Source organism: Artemia franciscana, chromosome 21 (genome assembly GCF_032884065.1).
Source record: "Artemia franciscana chromosome 21, ASM3288406v1, whole genome shotgun sequence".
In the NCBI taxonomy this organism is placed as follows: Eukaryota; Metazoa; Arthropoda; class Branchiopoda; order Anostraca; family Artemiidae; genus Artemia; species Artemia franciscana.
In genome coordinates, this window is record NC_088883.1 from 4,573,424 (window position 1) to 4,594,550 (window position 21,127).

At 34.9% G+C, this 21,127-nt stretch overlaps 1 protein-coding gene across 6 annotated transcripts in view; it reads left to right on the forward strand.

The window, feature by feature from the left end:
• The window catches only part of LOC136040891 (uncharacterized), a 319,761-nt gene that overhangs the window by 23,496 nt on the left and 275,138 nt on the right, over positions 1-21,127 (forward strand). For 2 of the 6 annotated variants that reach the window (XR_010620908.1, XR_010620910.1), the window contains exons 3-4: positions 1,841-2,246; positions 7,299-8,063. The exons of 1 other annotated variant lie outside the window; for it this stretch is intronic. Coding sequence is in view for 2 of the 5 variants with exons in the window: in XM_065725305.1 (XP_065581377.1) it covers positions 1,883-2,851 (969 nt within the window). In the remaining 3 variants the exon portion in view is untranslated. Of the gene's footprint in view, positions 1-1,840; positions 5,007-7,298; positions 8,064-21,127 lie in introns of those variants that run through there. 3 more of the 6 variants (XM_065725305.1, XM_065725306.1, XR_010620909.1) reach the window with 2 other exon arrangements.

The following is a 21,127-nucleotide window of genomic DNA, read 5'->3' on the forward strand; positions in this document are numbered from 1 at the left end:
TTAGATAAAAAAAACAAGTTTTTTTTAACTGAAAGTAAGAAGCGACATCAAAACTTAAAACAGAAATTACTCCGTATATGAAAGGGGGTGTTCCATCCTCAACGCCCCGCTCATAATGCTAAAGTTTGACTCTTTCTCTCAGCTCTACTTTTTAAAACAGTAAAAAACTTTAGCGTAAAGAACGGGGCGTTGAGGAGGGAACACCCCCTTTCATATAAGGAGTAATCTATGTTTGTTTTAAGTTTTAATGTCACTCCTTACTTTCAGTTAAAAAACTTGTTTTTTATTTAATTTCTGAGCGTTTTTGAATTAATGCATGTTTTGATTTTGGCTCTCTGCACATGAATAGTTAAAATTAAATTTGTATATTAACTTTTTTTTTGGCTAAATGGCTTTCTATTAGTTTTGGTCGGACGATTTTGAGAAAAAAGGGATGGGGGAAGAGGCCTAGTTGCCCCCAATCTTTTGGCTACTTAAAAAGGCAACTAAAACTTTCAGTTTTTTACGAACGTTTTTATTAGTAAAAAATATACGTACCTTACGAATTAGCTTACGCAACGAATTTCTGTACTTGTTTATTTTCATTATGCATATGAGGGAGCTTCCCCCCTCGTTAATACCTCGCTTTTTACACTAAAGCTTAAATTTTGTCCAAGTTCTTTAAGAATAACCCCTGAATCACAAAGGCCATAGAATAAATAGTTGAAATTACTAAAAATACTTTAGTGTAAAGAGCAAGGTAATTAGGAGGAGATGAACCGCTTATATGTTTAATAATTTACTTGCTTTCTTACTTTAATAATAACTTACTTTCAGTTGAAAAAAAACTTTTTAACATTTACTTTTTCATTGTTTTTTGTTTTAAATAATGCTAGAAAATCCTTCGCCCCCTTCATGGAAATTCTCTTCCCCCATGAAAAATTCTCCATGGAAAAATCCTCCCACGTAACCCCCTCCCCTCAACCCCCCCAACCAAAAAAATCCCCCTGAAAATGTCTGTACACTTCCCAACAACTATTGCTCTATGTAAACACTGGACAAAGTTTGTAACTTGCAGCTATCAAAATTCCGTTTTGTTAGAGTTTCGTTTACTATTGAGCCAGGTAGCTCGTTTGAATTAAAATGGAATAGTTGTGGGCATCAAGTCATGGCTAATTGTAGAAAAAGCCAAGACAGATAGTCCAATTGAGTGAAGTCCAATTGAGTGAGAGGCAATTCTGGCAATAACCCCCCCCCCCCCCTTATTAGCATTGTATAAAAATGATGTTAGTTCATTTGCTAATAGATATATTCGTTACCACGAACTGTTTGATTAGGAACTTGATATTGTAACATTTACCGATATCCACTTTTTTTTTTAAACTTTACCGTTTTATAATTCAAAAGTTACGCGAAAAAAATATGAAAATTTGAAAATAAACTGACAATAAAGTTTAAATTAAGTGTACAGAACATCCTGGAATTCTGAAAAGGTTTGGCTGTGAGCCGTTTTTGGATTAATATTGATTGACCCGGTTGTTGTTATAGCTACTCCACACGCTGTTTTATTTGTTTTTATGTGCGACAAGCGAAACCTTTCTTCGTTTCGGCCATAGTAACTAAATAACTACTATCTTGTAGATACTACAAATACTACTGCTAACAACTCAATGCAGTAACAAGTCCCCTAAGGCCACCTAAGGCCAAAACGTATAATACGTTTTTGGAGCAAAACGTATTATATGTGGAGAGGGGGTAAAAATTGGCCTCTTGTACGAAAATGCCAAAATAATGCATTTTGATGATTTTACTCCAAAAAAGGCATTTTCAAAATATAACTCATGTCATTTCCTTTTTATAGGGGTCAGTTTTGTCAAGTTAATACCACGCAACTGAGAAAACAATGGCCGAGTCTACTTCACCCTTTATTGCGCTCTTAAACAAACTGACGAATACAGACAGTTCCATAGTTACTATACGATGCAATGATGGAGATGTTAAAGTTAAGAAAAGCCTTTTAACAACAGTAAGCAATGTTTTCAAGTGTATGTTTGAAAATGACTTTATTGAGAAGAGAACAAACATAGTTGTAGTTAACGATATTCATTTTGAAACAATGCAATTTATCATGCAATATTATGAACATGGAACTGTTCACGGTTACGAGAAAGTTACCAAGGAAGGGTTTGACTATATTATTGAGAAATATGATTTGTTTGGTATTAAGGATGATATTGCAGAAAAACTAATTGGTGAATACAGACAAGGTAAAAATTTAAAACTCCTTGAAGCTTATTTTTTAATTTCCGACTGTCCAAGGTCTAAGATTGGAGCGCTAAGAGAACTTGCGTGCGTTGCTGTAGAAGGAAAAGTAGTTCCAAATTTTGTCAATGCATTTACTGTTGATGATTTTACAAAATTCTCGGAAATATGTTGTGATATACTACGTCAGTCAAAGATGGATAATTGGGAAAGTTTTTTGAATATATTCTACAGTTGGACGTCAGAGAATCCTGAAGGAAGATCCATAGCGTCCTTAAAAATCCTGTCACTGATTAACTTAGAAAACTTCCCAGTGCCCGAAGTTCTCACATTGTTTGAAAAGTTGAAGCTTCGACAGGAATTTACAACAATGAAGTTAGTCCTAGAGAAATCTTTAGGCTCTTTATTGAAGGTTGAAAAATATGATCACTATTTAAATTCGTCGATTATTGCGAATAAATTTTATTGTCCAACGTGCAAGCATAGTAATGAACCCCCTTATCATTTTTCATCGAAGTGCAAGGGAACACATAGAGGAGAAAATTTGATCCGATTTTTGTGTTACCTAAAAAGTGAAACAAATGTTTATGGGTGCTCGATTTCAAAATAATACTTTTCTATGTGGCTTATATTTCTTTTGCTACCAATCTTACTTTTACTTTTATTTGAGTAATTTATATATTTCTAAGACTATTTTTCTGATTCGACCACCTTATACATTTTTCAACGAAATGTAAGGATATCAAGAATATACTGGATATCTCAAGACAAATTCTCCAAAGAATTAAAGAACAATCAATCTTAAATTAATATAAAAGTCAGATATAGTTCTATAAAATGTTCTTCAGCGAAAAGCCATCAGCTAGTAATGGCCCCCTTTATTGAAAAATTTATAGAAAAATCTTAGTCACAAACTATTAGGTATCAGGAATACATCTTTATTAGTTTAGCTCCAAAATGGATTCGAATAAATACCAAACATTGACCCTAGATGACACCACTGATGAATTTATCAGTATTCGTCCACCTTGATTTCATTCTCATCATTCAAAATATATTTATTATTAAAGTCTGTGTTTTATTGAAAGTTTCTGGCATCTCTTCAAAAAAGAGAAAAATTTCAAACTTTTCTCCGATCGTATAATTTACTAGCCAGTCAAATAGTTATGCGAATAGTAATGGTATTATGGATTTTGATGGCTAAACAGAAATCACAGAACATGGCTATAAGGAGCTTAAGTATGATAAGTTAAAATGTTAAATTTGTTCATAATTTGCTAAAAATTGTAAATATATAGAATGCAAATTTTGATTCAAATGAAAAGTGTCTAATATTCCCCTTAAATAAAATCTGTTCAATAGTTTTTCTCAAAATATTTGTCTCTAATGGGTTTCTAAGCAATCATTTGAAGGCGGTGTTGAAATGTTATTTGATATTAAAATTCAATCGATAGTAATTGAAACTTGATATAGTTCAAGTATAGTCACTTGAAAAGCGATTTGACTTTTCCTCATTTCATTTTGTCTATGTTTTAATTATATATTTGAGATATCTGAATAAAATGACTATTTAAATAGTTACATATGTTGTAAAAACTTTATCTGAGGCAACTATAGGCTTACTTGTTGGTAAAAATGGCCGGATAGAGGATTTTCAAAATTGTATATTTCAATACACCAACTTAAAGTGTTGCAACTACTAATAAAAATTCACCGCAGCACCAACCTTGGCTAATGTCAGCACATCCTTAATTGTTCTTTTCCTAGATCACACTGTTAGAGCTTGAGGCTCGAAGGGACCCCTTTCATTTAGCTTTTGACTGTTTTTCTCCCATTTGGGAGCGTCTTCTTCAGTCATTGCCGGCAAAGAGTGTGGTTTATCCATCTTAAAACTCATTCATAAAAAAATTAAATGTTAAAATAGGACCACTTTTTGTACTGCTTGTTGTGTGATTCCCCGCACCAGAATGTTTTTTAACTTTACCTCTCTATAAATATGAACTATGATTCCATGTGACCTATTATTTTCCAACCTATGTCATCTTTATAGTTTTCTATAAACTAATCTATTGTATAAAACTCTTCACACAACTCTATAGGTATTGTAACCTGATATCATGACGTTGCATAGAATGTCCCACACATAATAATTTGGAACTATTCCAAAAATTACAGTGTTTTGTTAAATATTGCCTTTTAGTTGGGTGCTATCAAGACTAGTTTACAAATAGCAATGAAAGTAGTGTTTAAGAAAAATTGTAATTTATTATATCAATTTTTTTTATAAAACGTACTTCTTATAACAAAAGTAGATTTTAAATGAGCCATTACACATCTTGTGGATCTTACTACGGATTCTATGTTGGGTTTTCTAGCCCGAGACTTCCAATGATATACCACAATTTCGGTTTCCCGACATCTTCGATGGTTCAGCCTCATTTTCAGTTTGTTTTGAAAATTTTTTGTGATAAACTTACTGTTAATATAAACCTATATAATATGCCTTGTTCCAGAATAACTGAAAAAGATTTAAGTATTAAAATTTTGGTTACAATGGCTGGTCGATCACTCTTTACTAGGCAGCAGGTGCTGCTCCGCAAATGATGTATACTGATTCAATTAAGCATTAAAACTAGATTTGGAGAATTCCTTTTGAATATATTTAGAGTATACTTGAGGTTAAAGAAGTTTAGCTATCGAAATGCTTCTTACCGTTCTTATTAACGTTTTTATCGATTTTTCTTATCCATGCTTGATGAGTTTCTAATTCCTTAGCTTCTAGTGTCTCAACTTTGTTCTATGACTTTCCAGTTGCTCTTGCAAAGTTTTGTTCAACTTCTTATCTAGATTACTCCTTGCCTGTTGTACTTACAGCATCCAACGTCCCTATCTTCCTAAGACCAGGTACTCCCGTCTATGGATACTCCCTTACAAAATTTGTAATGCAAAGGAAATGTCTTCAAGCCAAGTTTAGCGAGTTTTAACGTGTTCTTTGTGCTTAAAATGCTATCTATGATTTTTTTGAGAATTTATCTTTGACATTTAGTGTTGTCTTTACTAGTTCAAATAAATTTCAATTTGGAAATTAAAAAAAGTGGAGATAAGAAAAGAGGAAAAAAGAGAAGTGTTAAAAATAAGTAATAAAAAAAACAAGGTGTAATCTTTCAACTTTAGACTTCAAATAGAAAACCAGATAAAACCGGATATCTGCGTATAGCCTTTTGGTTTTATTTTACTTAACAATTTGATTCTTTTTTTGACTTGATTTTGTTACTTTAATCTTTTATTTTCAACCCATTGAGTTTTAATTTATTTGTGTTGACTGACAATACAATTAGTAGCTTTGTCACCCCTGATCCAAAGTTTAAGTATTTTTGTTTTAGGTGTTGAAGGTTCAAACGGGACTAATAGTTTGTTGACATTAGGTACTACAACGGCTATTACAAAAAAAAACTTGTATACCTCCAAAACCATGAGTGCAGGGGCCCCTGGACAATTTCCCTAAATATCTTAGTTGTGAAATTGAGTCATCAAAGAGACACTGAGACAAACAAAAGTATTGCGTATAGGAATCTTGGCAAATTCCTCCAGTACAAAATTTCCCTTGGAAGTTCCTCCCCCTTCGGGAATTTTCCTCCCCACGGGAGATCATTCCCGTTGAAGATCCTCCTTGAAGAAATTCTCCCCGAAAAATGTCTGTATGCACTGCAATAAAAAAAAATATTTTACGTAAGCAGTGGGCGAATTTCATGACTTACAAACTTTTCCCAAGGGGCTGTAGGGGGTTACGTTAGTCTCAAAGACATAGTTATTGGTCTTTTCAACTATGTTAAACTAAATGGCTATCTTAGAATTTGATCAGATGACTTTTAGCAAAAACAGTTGTGAGGGGGGCCAGTTGCCCTCCAATCTTACCAAATCCAATATGCCTCTGCATTAGCCTTGCAATTTTTCCATTGAGAAAACTATGGACATTTTCAATGGGTAATTTTCAGTAAGGGGGGGGGGGGTTTCCACGGGAAAAACTCAAAATTGAATTAAAAGCTTAAGTCAAACTTGAAACCAACAAAAATTACCACAGACAGGAGTTTGGCAACTGTCTCTTCTCTCCTCCCCCAGCCGTAGAAGGGTAAATCTTATTGTGTCATTTGTGTGGTATGGAAAATTATATTTGTCTTGACCAGTCCTTGGAATCAACAATAAAAAGAAACTGAATACTTAATATATAATGGTACTTAAGATTTTATTTCACTGTAATTTTAATTTTTCAATGTTGTAAATATAAAAGAAAATGTTTTAATATAATTTGTCTTCATTAAATTTTTATTTGCAGTGAAAATTTTTCACCCGAATAAGTGGATTGCTCGCGAATGGAAGTGGGAAGATGTCGTAAGAAAAGATTTAAATGAAATGAAATATTCTTGGGATAATGTAAAAAGGAAGGCTTTGAATAGATTGGAACGGAGGAGGAACGTGTTTAGCTGTTTTGGCCTCGAGCAACTCGGTGCTATAGTGAGTCGTTAGTTGTAGTAGGCCTATAGTTCTTCTCAGTAAAGCATAAATGACGCAATTGGCTTTTGAGTTTTAAGATTAGGGGGAGGCAGCAGTCAAACTCCTGTTTGTAGTGATTATTGTTCTTTTTAAGTTTTAACTCAATATTACATTCAATATTTTACTCGTTTTAAAAATTGTTTATTCATTTATATTAGTACCTGTTAACAGCATGTTTGCTGTGATTGTTACTTTTATTTCTATTATTTTTAGGTTTTGTTTATTCTTTAGAAGTAATTTATCGTTGTTTTGAATTTATTTCTGCTGGCATGAATTTCATAAGGTTTATGTTATAAGTTAAAAACCTAAATAAGGTTTCACTTAAATAAGGTTAAGGTATGAAGCTTAATTAAGTTTAAAAATCTAATAATAAATTTAATATGTATAATTAAGTTTCATAAGGCTCTTTACTTTTCTTTGAAGAACTTCTTTACGGAAAGTAATTTTTAATATGTTTCCCATTTTTAATAACATTCCCATTTGAACATCAAAGTTTTTTTTTTCAGCGTCAAAGTTTCGAAGTTCAACCTCCTTGCTCAACATTTCCTGAAAGTAGTCAGAACTAGATGATGTAGCAGTAGCACGCAGTCACAGTTGCAAGTTGTCACAGTTGGTAGTAGTCAGTTGGAAGTTAATCAGTGATAGGGTTTTTAACGATGCAATGGATCTTTCTTCAGGATTTTCTGACGCCCAACTGTAAAATATATTCAAAAATTTTCCCGATTATCCATCTTTAATTGACATAGCATATAACAACATATTTCCGAGAATTTTATAAAATCGTCAACATTAAATGCATTGACAAAATTTGGAACTGCTTTTCTTTCTGCAGCAACGCGCGCGAGTTCTCTTAGCGCTCCAATCTTGGACTCTGGACTGTTGGAAATCGAACAATAAGTTTCAAGAAGTTTTAAATTTTTACCTTGTTTGTATTCAGCAATTAGTTTTTCTGCAATATCATCCTTGATACCAAACAAATCATATTTCTCAACAATATTGTCAAATCATTCCTTGTTAACTTTCTGGTAACCATGAACAGTTCCATATTCATAATATTGCATGATAAATTGCATTGTTTCAAAATGGATATCGTTAGCTACAACTAAGTTTGTTCTCTTCTCAATAAAGTCATATTCAAATATGCTCTTGAAACCATTGCTTACTGCTGTTAAAAGGCTTTTCTTAGCTTTAACATCCCCATCATTGCATTGTATAGTAACTATGGAACTGTCTGTAATCATCAGTCTATTTAAGAACGCAATAAAAGTTGAAGGAGATTCGTGTATTGTTTTTTCAGTTGAGTGATAGAGTTTTAAAACACTTGAACATGAAATATATTTGGGCAGTCTCTTTATTTAGAGTATTTCTATTAAAAATATTAAATTCAAAATATTACAATAGCACAGAAAGGCTTTGCAAGTCGCACATAAAAACAAATAAAGCAGCATGTGGAGTAGCTCTTGCAACTGTCAAGTAGCTTTTACAACTGACATGTGTCAATCAATTTCAGACCAAGACGGCTCACAGCCAAAGCTTCTCAAAATTACAGGAATTTTTGGACACTTGCATTAAATGCATTAAACTCATGTTTCTAAATGATTTATTTATCAACCGTACTCTTAAATTTATACAGAAAATTTTTACTAATAATTTTGAAAATATGTAATATTAATTCGTTTGTTCCTGGTAATGTTATTTATTGGTATACTGCAACGGAGGCTAACGATATTAAAATGCCAATAAAATCCTTAGCACACTCAGAATTTTCATATTGTATCTAGGGTAAAAAAAAAATGGTCAAAGTCCTCCCGACAATTTTAAGAAGGGCCCCATATTAGTAGTTAAAATTTAGATTGATTTGATTTAGCTTTAAAGAATCTTTGGGTACAAAAATGTTCTTAAACATGTTTATACTACTTTTGAAAACATAAATTTTGAAAGTAATTACAGTGAAAATTAGGGAAACTTCTGGGAAATGAAGAAGTCTTTGTTGTTTCTAGACTGACTAAAAATCTGTCTTATTGATCATTAAGTATCAAAAAAGGACTCAGCAAGCCAAAATGTGTCCATAGCACTACGCTTTGATGGAGACACTTTCAAGAGCAAACCTTTATTAAAACAATTGTGCCTCACATACTCTTTATGTGCTACCTGCCCACAGGGGCGCCATTTGGGGGGGGGGACATGGGTGGGCAAATGCCCACCCCATATTTTCCAGGGGGCCCAAGCTTCCACCAAAAGGGGTCCTTTGCCGGCCATAATAATAACACTATTTGTTATTAACCATTGTAAACTTTGAAACCAGGTTAGATACATAATCTAATTCTCAAGTTCTGTCAAATTCCCGTTTCCTAGATGATTATATTAATATTATAAATTCTGAATATTTGCAGTAATTCCTCTAAGTTGATAGACTAAAATAGGTCAGTTCCTGGCCTATCATGATGGAATCGTTCCTTGTTATCTTCCAATTGCACTACATAGAGGCAATTACGCGAGCGACAAAATCGCTGTCTCAGCAACTCCATGCCGTCGCCGTCAACTTGGTTATTTCTCGATTGCGCACCCTGATTCAGGCCACAAGAAGCAAACTCACCGACCTGAGTTCAGATGCTTCATTTGTATCGCTTTTCAAGAAAGCTAAAGAGTTTGCAACAGAACTCGAAATTGAAGTACCTGCTGTGAATGGACCTGCGACTAGACCCTCCTCTGTTGGTCAGAAGGGACGACCCTTAAGAATTCAAAAGATCCCCAAGCATTGGAAACAAGCATCTGGAAATCGGACTACTACTTTGGCGGATGAAATAAAGCAAGAATACTTCAAAACTTTTGACCGTCTACTAGCCGAATTTGACAGAAGGTTCACAGATAACTTGCCAGTGCTGAGTACGCTCGAAGCCCTGGATCCAAGCTCAACCAAGTTTATGGACACAGAGCTACTCAAGCTTTTCTCTTCTCTTTAAGGCGAGCTGGATATCGACAGCATTCTTGTCGAATCTCAAGCTGGTATTGCCAAGCGTTTCTTGCTCAGTGAGGAGAAAAAGCCGGAAAACTTCCTAGACATTGTCGACCATCTTCAGGGATTACCAGTGGCTTACTCAGAAGTAATTAAATTACTTGGTATTGCTGCCACACTTCCTGAGACAACAGCGAGCAATGAGCGTTTGTTTTCTAGCCTAGAAATAGTAGAAAACTACCTGCGGTCTACAAGAGGAGATGATCGTCTCTGTCACCTCCATTTGATATTTGCAGAGAAGGATTTAGTAAAAAATTTGGACTACAACCAGCTTGTTGACGATTTTGCAAAGATGAAAGCTCGGCGGTTCCCCTTGTTACCTTGAATGTTGTTATATTTTTTTTTCGTGTTATGTTTTTCCTTTTTGTAAATATATTTGATCTGGAAGATTTTTGCTGAAGGGACATTGAGATTTTGATTACAACTCTCAGCATAAGAATGAAGGTTACTTTCACCGACGTATTGTTACTTAAATAAGAAAGTTTCTCGCTGAGGAATGCCAGCCTGTAGTCTGGTTGAATTTTCCACTTTCAGTTTAATCACTTAACCTCTTTGATTCTATTCTTTGCTGTTATAATTAATCTTAGAGGTCAGTGCGGCTGAGTTTCATATTTGGTTACAGTACATTTCCAAGCAACACACGGGTGCTGAAAATGCATTTTTACTTAGAATACTCGATGAATGTGCTGCCAAAAGCCGGATTTTTCTTACGGGACAAAAAGTGAATCGGGGGGGGGGCAGATAGAGTTCATACCCATCCCAAGGTTTGACCCAAATGGTGCCTCTGCCTGCCCATAAACTTAACCTTGTGCTTAAAGATTCAAGATTTATCTATTTAAAACAGCTTTCTTAGTCCTTTTTGGCCAACCGTCTGGGCCTAAACGGAAAGAAGGTCGTCCTCGGTTAGGGTGAGAGGATGTCATAAATAAAGATTTGAAGGAAATGGGTAAAAAGACTTAAAGGAATTAAACTTCCTGGGAGGGTGTAAAGAGGAAGGCCTTGAATAGATTGGGTTGGAGGAGGAGCGTGCGTAGCTGTGTTGGCCTCAGCCGTCTTGGTGCTGCAGTGAGTTAGTAGTAATAGTATTTTTTTTAGTATTGGCTTAAGCCTCAACTGTGTATACGCTATTTCGTAATGAAAGAAAAAAATGAAGGAAAAAATGAAAGAAAAAAAAAAAACTAAGCATGATTAATGACACTTGTATAAAACTGAAGAAAAGAATTGCTGAAGCAATTCGTTCTGCATCTTATTGGCTCGAACTTGTTCGTATCTCAAATATTGGCTTTGGGGCCAATAAGAGGAAGAAACAACGTATTGTATTTTTGACCTGCGAGAAGTGACTTTCCAAATGTGCACATGTGAGGGAATATCCGCTCTCTCAGCGTCGGTATTTTCAGCATTGTGGTTGCACACGTGTCATATTTTGAGTTCAGTATGATTTTTGTCACCTGTTTTTCAACAGCATCGAGATCGTCACTTAAGTAGTCAATGTTTCGCTCCTGTGGTCCCCAAACAGGGTACACGTATTCTAGCACGGGATTATATAGTAGACATACGCTAGTTGTGACTCATTAACTGGGAAACCTAGTAGCCGGAGTGAAGTTAGTTGTAGAAAAGCATAGTTGTCCTTTTTCACAATGTTATAAATATGGCAGCAGGAGAACCTTTTGTAGTGAAAGTCTCACCAAGAATAATTGCAGTTGAAATGGTACGAAACCAGGGTTCAGGACAAGCTGCGTCCCTATTGAGCGGATTAAAACGCATCAGTTTTGTTTTATTGACGTTAATTTGAAGTCCATTATTCCTGCAATGATCAGTGAAACTATCTTTCAATTCACCTTGCAACTGGGGTAGTGTTTGGGATTTATGCACGAAAAATTCGAGCAAGGTTGACAGATCATCGACGTATTTATAGCGTTCATCAAAGTCAGTAATAACGTAGCTGATTACAGCCAAGAACAGTAAAGCAGCCAGCATGGGGAGTACTGCATGTTATTTCAGCTCATTGAAACCCCCGGCGAAAAGCGCATAGACACACTTGTGATGCGTTTTGAGGAAATTGACTATCAATAGCAGGGCTTCTTTTCTAGTCCCCATTTGCTTCAGGTTCTTTACAGCAAATAAAACAAAATGGCGGATTAAATAGAACGCTTTATGATAATTAGCGAAAAGAAGGTCTACTGTGGTGTTTCCCTTGTCTAGCCATTCAGTTATCAAACGATAGAAACGCACAAGATAATAGGTAGGGTGAATCAGGAAAATTCCGACAGTGGGGTAAGTCCGACATCGACCTCCATGTCTTCTATGGTCCGTTTGATCTGTAGTCCTTTTGGCCTTGTTTTCTTCCATATTAGTAGCAGTAGGCAACAGTGGCGGTAGAGTCATTCACTAGCTATTGAAGAGTGAACTCCTATAATCGGATTACTTTTTCAAGTTAAAAGGATTAAATTTGATATTGTTTTGGACTTTTTATTGCGTAATTTGATGCAATAATAGACTTCTACGTGCGGATTATAGCAATTATTATGGCGATCACTCAAGCAAAGTTTGATGAAGGAATGAAACGGCTTCTGGTGTCACTGGATAAAATATTAGCAGAACAGAAAAGTTTTTCGGTCTCAATAGTTGCTCTTCAAGACGAAGTTAGGAAGATATCATCAGAAAATGCTAATCTACAAGATAAAGCAAAAAGCTTCGAAATGATCTAGAGCAAGAAAAATTGCGGAATAACGATTTGGAGACTAGACTTTTGGAAATCGAAGTGAGAGAAAGGAGATTAAATTTGATTGTTCATGGTCTGCCTGCTGAAAAGCATAATCAATCAGTGACTAGCAACGTATTGTCTCTTCTTTCTGACAAATTGCAAGTTACCGAGGACATTTCTCTTACAAAGTGTTATCGCCTTAAGAGAAATAGCAGTTCAAACATTACTAGTAAGAAAACTAGTGTTCGACCGGCCCCTGTTTTTATATCGCTAGACACGGATCGTAGCATTCAGTCGATTCTCAGTGAGGTAAATAAGTTGAAGGGTAGTAGAATTCGCATTTGTAGTGATCTCCCACCAAAGCTAAATTTTCTACGGAATGAGCTATTGTCTAAGGGAAAGGAGATGCGTGATTCAGGTTCGGTTCATCTTAGGCGTATTAAACAAAAAGGGAGCAAATTATCGCTAGAATGTCAAAAAGTCTCCGTCTTCACAGTGGATTAAGATTGACTAGTTACGGTGATTAATAATGACATTTCATTTGGTGAGATTACTTTTATTATTTTACAGTATGTAATGTTTCTCTGTTCATACGATTGCATTTTTTTTTCCTCTGTAGGGAAAAAACGTTCCCTTTTTTGTCCCTCTGTAGCTTATTATGTGTTTATTTTATGTCTTTTTCTTTCTTTTTTTGTGTGTGTTTCTATTTATATGAAGTAATTGAGTGCAATAAATTTTCAGTGTCCGCATTTCATCTTACAATGAATATGTTCCATTTCTCTGTCCTGTTTCTATTTATTTTCAAGCAGTTTCTTTTTCTTTCATTATTTTCAAAAGGGGAAGTACCCAATGATTTTAGGAAAACCTTAATTAAACCACTGTATGAGAAAGGTGACAAGAGTGAGTGTCGTAATTATCGAGGCATTAGTCTGGTCTCTGTAGGTAGCAAATTACTGATTAATATGATACGTTTTAGACTGAGAGATGCTGTAGACAAAGTTTTAAGGGAAGAACAATGCGGTTTTAGAAAAGGTAGAGGATGTGTCGACCAAGTTTTCACTCTTAGGTTAATAATTGAGAAGTCCCTTCGTTGTCAAACACCTTTGGTCCTCAGTTTTATCGATTATGATTAAGCTTTCGATTTTGATAGAAGAGCGTTAACAAAGGTCTTATCGTTATATGGTATACCAGAAAAATACATTAAAGTGATTTGTGCTATGTACGAGAATAATACTGCTGCGGTTAAGGTAGGAAATGAGGTTAGCAACTGGTTTTGTATTAAATCAGGAGTTAAGCAGGGTTATGTTCTAACCCCCTTTATACGGATCAATTGATGGACTTCGTCTTCAGGAGCAGAGGAAAGGCAATTGGAGACCATGGAATCAAATGAGGAGGAAAAACGCTCCTGGACTTAGATTATGCTGAAGATTTAAGCATATTAGATGAAAGTGTGAACAAAATGAATGAATTTTTAGAGGTTTTGCGAGTTCAGGGTGCTAAAACAGGCTTAAAAATTAATATTAAGAAGACTAAGTCACTAAGGCTAGGAATAAGTGAAGATGAACAGGTGACATTAGGTAACGAAAAGATTGATCAGGTTGGGAGCTTCAGTTACCCTGGTAGTATTATTAGTAAACATAGTGGGAGCAGTGAAGATGTTAAAAGTAGAATAGCTAAGGCTCAGGGTGTTTTTTCACAGTTAAAAAAGTTTGGAAGAATAGAAATATGAGTCTGCAAACCAAGATTAGAATATTGAAGGCTACAGTGATGACAGTGGTCAAATATGGCTCTGAAGCATGGGTGCTCCGAAAAGCTGATGAAAATTTACTAGATGTTTCCAGAGAAATTGCCTACGGATTGTTCTGGGTACCCGGCTGACTGACCGTATTTCAAACAGTAGGTTGTAATAAAAATATGGTTCAATCCCACTTTCTAGGGCTATAATAAAAGAAAGGTTGAGATGGCTAGGCCACATTCTACGGATGAAGGATGACAGATTACCGAAGATTGTCCTTTTTGGCCAACCGTCTGGGGCTACACGGAAAGCAGGTCGTCCTTGTCTGGGTTGGGAAGATGTCATAAATAAAGATTTAAAGGAAATTTGAACTTCCTTGGAGGATGTAAAGAGGAAGGCTTTAACTAGATTAGGTTGGAGGAGGAGCGTGCGTACCTGTGTTGGCCTCAGGTGGCTTGGTGCTGAAGTGAGTTATTAGTAGTAGTAATATTAGATTTCACATATTTCAATTTTAACTAGTTGCTGGGGAGAGTTTACAATGGACTCATAGTCACGGTTGAAGCCACAACCTAGTAAAGAGTGATCTACAGCTCATAGTAACTAAAAGATAAAAAATGTTAAAACGGTCTTTTTTTCTTCTTCTTTTTTCCAGGCCTAGCGGGTTACTAACATCATAACATAACATAGCGGGTTAGTAACATCATAAAGAGATTCTTAAGAGCTATTTCTCACTTATATGAGTTTTATATAAAACCACCGTCTGCAAGTGCCATATGGCACGAGAAAAGGCACGTTTTATGCCGGTTTTCGAGGTTGGGGCTAGCGGGCTACCATATCATCTTAGATTTTTGATAGCTCATATAAAAATATCGTTCATATCTATGTTCTTTTATAAATTTTACCATCTACAAGTTTCAAATGGCACTAAAAACGGCACTTTTGATTTCAAGTCTCCAGTGAAAAGCTGGGGCTAGTGGGCTACCAGAACTAATGGAGTGATGTTTAATAGCTCTGAAAACTATTTGGAAATTTTTGCTCATATCTACGTGCTTCTTATAATTTTTACCATTCAAAAGCGAGATACAACACTGAAAAGAACGATTTTGGTGCCACTTTTGAAGTAGACAGTTTTGGAAGCATAAAACGGTATCATTGTAATCACGCTATTTGTGTGTTACGTAAAACCCAGAAAAAAAAGAAAGAAAAAAGCTAACTTTTTAATTATTAAAAAAAATTTATTAATGACACTAGTATAAAACTGAATAAAAGAATAAAAGAATGCATAAGTGTCGTACTTTTGGCTCAGTATGATTTTGTCACCTGTTTTTGAACAACCTCGAGATCGTCACTTAAGTAGTCAATGTTTTGCACCTGTGGTCCCGAACAGGGCACATATATTTTAGCAAGGGATTATATAGTAGACATACGCAAGTTGTAACTTATTAACTGGGAAATCTAGTAGCCGGAGTGTAGTCAGCTGTCGAAGAGCATAGCTGCCCTTTTTCACAAGGTTACAAATAAGGCAGCTGGGAGAACCGTCAGTAGTGAAAGTCGTATCAAGAATAATTGCAGTTGGAGTGGTACGGAACCAGGGTTCAGGACAAGCCACGTCCCTATTAAGCGGGTCAAAAAGAATCCGTTTTCAATTCACCTTAGAACTGGGGTATTGCTCGGGATTTATACATGAAAAACTCGAGCAACGTGGACAGATCATCGACGTATTTAAAGCGTTCATCAAAATCAACAAGAACATAAGTTGATCACATCCAAGAAGAGTAAGGCTTCGTAGCTAGGAGAGCAACAAACGTTATTTCAGCCCATTCAGAGTTGAAATTTCCGACAAAAAGCGCATAGACACACTGGTGATGCCTTCTGTGGAAATTGAATATCAACAGCAGGGTCTCTTTTCTACCGCCCATTTGCTTCAGGTCTTGTACAGAAGTGATTAGGCAGATTAAATCGAACGCTTTACGGTAATCAGCAAACAGAAGGTCTACTATGGTGTTTCCCTTGTCTTGCCATTCAGTTTTCAAGTGTTAGAAACACAAAAGAGAATGGGAAGGACGAACCAGGGAGAGTCCGACAGTGGGGTAAGTCCGACACCGACCTCCAATTTGTCTATGGTCTGTTTTTTCTGTGGGAGGCTTTCATTTTTACTCCCATATTAGTAACAGCAGGCAACAGCGCCATCAACTTCCAGCAGAGTCGCCTTCCAACCAGAAGGTTTAGGAAGTTTTTTGCACGACGATTTGTTCGGAACACGGGTCATTGACTTTACTTTAACTTGTGGAGATTGTAAAGTAAGGAAGATAGAGAATTGTTTTAATTCATTAGAAACTAGGAAACCAGGGGCATCTTCCTGATATGTTTTAAACAAGCTAATGTTATTAGTTGAAGAGATAAGAGGGATGTCAGTCTTACCCCTGAAAACCCCCATCTGGGGAAAGGCCGACACGTCGGACTTAGCGCTATGGGGAAAGTTTGGTAAGGTTGTGGGACTTACCCAATGTTACCGAAGATCGATATTTGTAATGGTAGAACAGATTCTAAGTTTTAGATAGTATGGAGTTGAACCCAGTAGCCATCCTTAGATGGTTCTATTTACTTAGTGGAATATAGTTTTGTGTTGACCATTCATGTATTGTAATTCTGTACCTGCTCTCGTTTATCTTTCTCCCTTTTCATTGTTTTCCCGTCTTAACCTTTAATTGTAACGGGTTTTCGAATTAATTCATTAATAATTCCTTTGTCCTAGATCCCTAGAAAATATGTTCGTAAAACACAACAAGGATTTAGAGGAACATATGATTAAACTCGGCTACAACACGCGCTAGCAGAGATTTAAGTCTTCGTGTTATTTTAAAAGCAATTGCTGTCTCTAGCCAAGCAAAAAATAAATTTGCAAGGTATGCGCTTCAATATTGACATTTTCATCATGGTAGTTTGTACAAAGTGGAATTTTCTTAGTCACGTTATTCTAGTAAGTACATACCTTATAATGAAGGGATTTTCTGTTCTCAAGGCAGGACTCTCTGTTTTATTCAAGGTGTTTTCCTGATTATTATCTTGATTTCGTGGCTTAAAGCTTTGAGAAGAAACCCAGGAACAACGAAACAAAACCGATGAGTGGTTTTATTTCACCTAAAAATTCGGAGACATCCTTCTACCCTCAGAACGCATTTGCTAGTGTTGAATCTACAAAATGATGAAAGAGACATACTGTCTAGTTTTCTCTGGCGTTTCGAAATTACTACAGCCAACTATTCGAACCATGACGTCAATATTACCCATGTATGATTTAAAACTTCTCGTGGACATTTTACCTGAACGCATTACCTTGGTTTTTATCGTATCGTTTGACCTCTGTCCCATCTTCTATGTCTTTGTAGTCAGAAGCTAGAAGAGCCCGTTCGTTATTATACCATTAATCAAGGCTACGTTTCGGTCTGAGGGCATATACATTCACAAAAGTAACTCTTCCATCATTTTCATTTTCGATTAAAAGTATTGGGCCTATGGGAACTAAACGGTCTTTCATTTCGGTACCATTCACGTACGGTTAGCTAGTATGGCTAGGACGATCACAGTTATAATAGTTGTGAATGCTATGTGGTAGGGTCTGACAGGACTACAATTTCTGCCTGCAAGTCATGTACCCTTAGATTTTCTCCCAAAATTTAACAAAGTAAGACAAACGATGAAAGGTAAAAGACACTAAAGATATTGCAAGGTGCATTAAAAAGACAAGTAATGGTAATATTATAAGATAAATTTGGAATACTTTGAAAATTGTTTTGAAAACTGCTTCTCTGATTGTGTTAAACTTGTAATTAAAATTTTTAAAGAAAAACTTACAAAATATACTAAACAGCAAATCATAATGACATTTAAATAGAAGAAAAATTTGGAAAACTTTAAAGCCAATTACTTTCAGCTTCCTCGATTACCCGATTGGAGGCGAGAGTCCTTGCACGACGGCAACGTTTTCTAAGCTACATCAGAGTTATCTATTCAAGCAAATTGCCGGTAAAACTACCAATTTGAAGTCTAGAGTTGAAAGATTAGACGTTGTTTTTCTTATTATTTGTTCTTGACAACTGCCCTTTTTTTTGTCTGTGCTTTTTTCAACTTTAAACCTTTTAAACAACTACTTTAAACAAATTTTAACAAGTTTATTAGAGTTTGTAAAGTAAACGCTAAATATCACAAAACGTTTGGGAAAATGTATAGATGGCATTGAAAGACGGATACACGCAAAACTTGGCTAGAAAATATATATCCTTTGCATTAAAAATTCAGAAAGATAGTACCCACAAAAAGAGATACATGGTCTTGGGAAAATAGGAAAGCTGGAAGCAATGAAGCTGTAGAAAGTGTAACAGCAAAGGAATAGGCTAAATAAGTAGTTGAGGAAAACTTTGTGAGAGTAAAAGGCAAGTCGCAGAACAAAGTTTAGGACACTAAAACCTACGGTAATATAGAGACAGCAAAAACGGATAAGAAACTTGAGCGCTTCCAATAGCTAAACTCGAACAGCTAAAACTTCATTAAACTGAAATATACTAGAAATATGTTGAAAAGACTGTCCAAGGCTAGTTTTAAATGCTTAATTGAATCCGTGTGTCATTTGTGGAGCAACCGCTGCTGCCTAGTAAAGAGCGATTGACAAATTATACCAACATAAATTTTAAATCCATGTTTTGAAAAAAAATTACGTTTTTAGTGATTCCAGAGCAAAAAATATTATATATTATATATAAAAATTTTATAATATTATATTTTATAATATTATAAAAATTAAAAAATTTGAAAGAGCTCGAACCATCGAAAATGTCGGCAAACCAAAATTGTGGTATGCTATTGGAAGACAGTAGGAAGGCTTGCCTAGAGACAACAATTGCTTTTATAAATTACACGAAGAGTTAAGCTTTATTTATAAAAACTTATTTTTAAGATTTTATGCAATTGATTTTAGAAATTACATAAATAGTTAAGATGTATTTGAAAAGACGATTTTAACAGACGATATTTTTTCTATACTTCTAGCTGAATAGGGGCAGAATGTCCAACTATTCAGGACTTTCTGAAAGGGGAAATGAAGTGGCCAGATTTTTATAAAAGCTTATTAGTGTTTATAATATATTTTTTAAACGTATTACGAAGAAAACAACAAAATCAGAGACATTTTCTATTTTCAGCTCTCAGGAGGATACAATTAGTAATTCTTTTGCAATTTGATCTTTACAGTTTATCAAAATACTTGCTTTTTATTGTCTTATCACCTTTTTAATCCTTATTTAATTTAATTTGTTAGTAGCCCCATCTTCGTTTTAAATATTGTTGTCTGCCAAATTTCGAAACCGTCAAGCGCTCATTTATTTTTGGATACTTTTTTTTTCAAGACGCTCAAATTGTTCGCATAAGCTGTCCTCACTTTTGTTACAGCACTATTGCAATTAGCTAATAATAAAGAATGTATTCTTCTGTTTTTTCTTTATAAGAGATTTTCTTAATTTAAGTTTTTTGTTTAGTGTTTAGTTTAAGCCTAACTGCCATAAAAGGGATTTGAAATGCTACTGAAGATTTACCTCTTTGACACCTGAATTTGGGTAGCCTCTGCTTTAAAATGAGGCAAAGAAGAAGATATTGGTGAGAGGGGACAACAGGAATATATGAACCATAAAAATAATCTGCTGAATAGTGAATATCATATTTCCAAAGTGATAACTGCAAAGCTAAGTTTCAAACAGTTCGTGGTAACGAATTGTAAGTAAGGAGCGATCCAGCTCAATAGTAAACGAAACTCTAAAACCGAGAGCTGTAAAAAATGAAAAAACCTGAATATCAAAAGGATGTGATTTTTATGCTTGTTTTAGATATATAAGTTTCATCAAGTTTAGTCCTACCCATCAAAAGTTATGAGCCTGAGAAAATCTTTCATATTTTTGAAAAATGGAGGTAACACCCCCTAAAAGTCATAGAATCAACAATGCGGAATTTTGTATTTATTTTGTTTTGTCAGAAGGAAGACCAAGGATGTGCGTTTATTTGTTTTAATTTTTTTCCAGGGGTGATGGATATTCCAATATTATTTAAAAAAAACGGTCAGAAATTAAATTAATTTTTTTTTTCAACTAAAAGTAAGGATTAAGGTTGAAACTTAAAACTAACAGAGATTATTACGTATATGAAAGGGTTCGTCCCTTGTCAATACCTCAGTGTTTATGCTAAAGTATTTTTAGTAATTTCAAAAGAGCTATTATTCTAATTAAATAGCCTTTGTGATTCAGGATTCATTCTTAAACAACTGAAACCAGAATCAAACTTAGGTTATTATAAGGTTATCATCAGTTTAAAAAGTAAAATTATTATGCTTATTTTGTTTTAATTATTCATGTACGGCGAGCCAAATTCAAAACCTTCGTTAATTCAAAAACGCTCAGAAATTTAATAAAAAAATAATTTTTTAAACTGAAAGTAAGGAGCGACATTAAAACTTAAAACGAACAGAAAATATTCCGTATATGAAAGGGGCTGTCTCTTCCTCAACGCCACGCTCCTTACGCTAAAGTTTCATATTATTTTAAAAACTAGAACTGTGACAAAGAGTCCAACTTTAGCGTAAAAAGCGGTGCATTGAGGAGAGGATAGATCCTTTCACAACGGAATAATTTCTGTTCGTTTTAAGTTTTAATGTCACTCCTTACTTTCAGTTAAAAAAACTTATTTTTTTTTATTTAATAATATATTAAGGGCCATTAAGAGAATATCTGGTTCTGAAATACCTTGAAATCTTGGAGGGCCAATGAAGGAAAGGACCAGAAATTTCCAGAGGTTTATTTTATATTATTTGTAGGTGAGATTTAAAAGAAATGAGGAA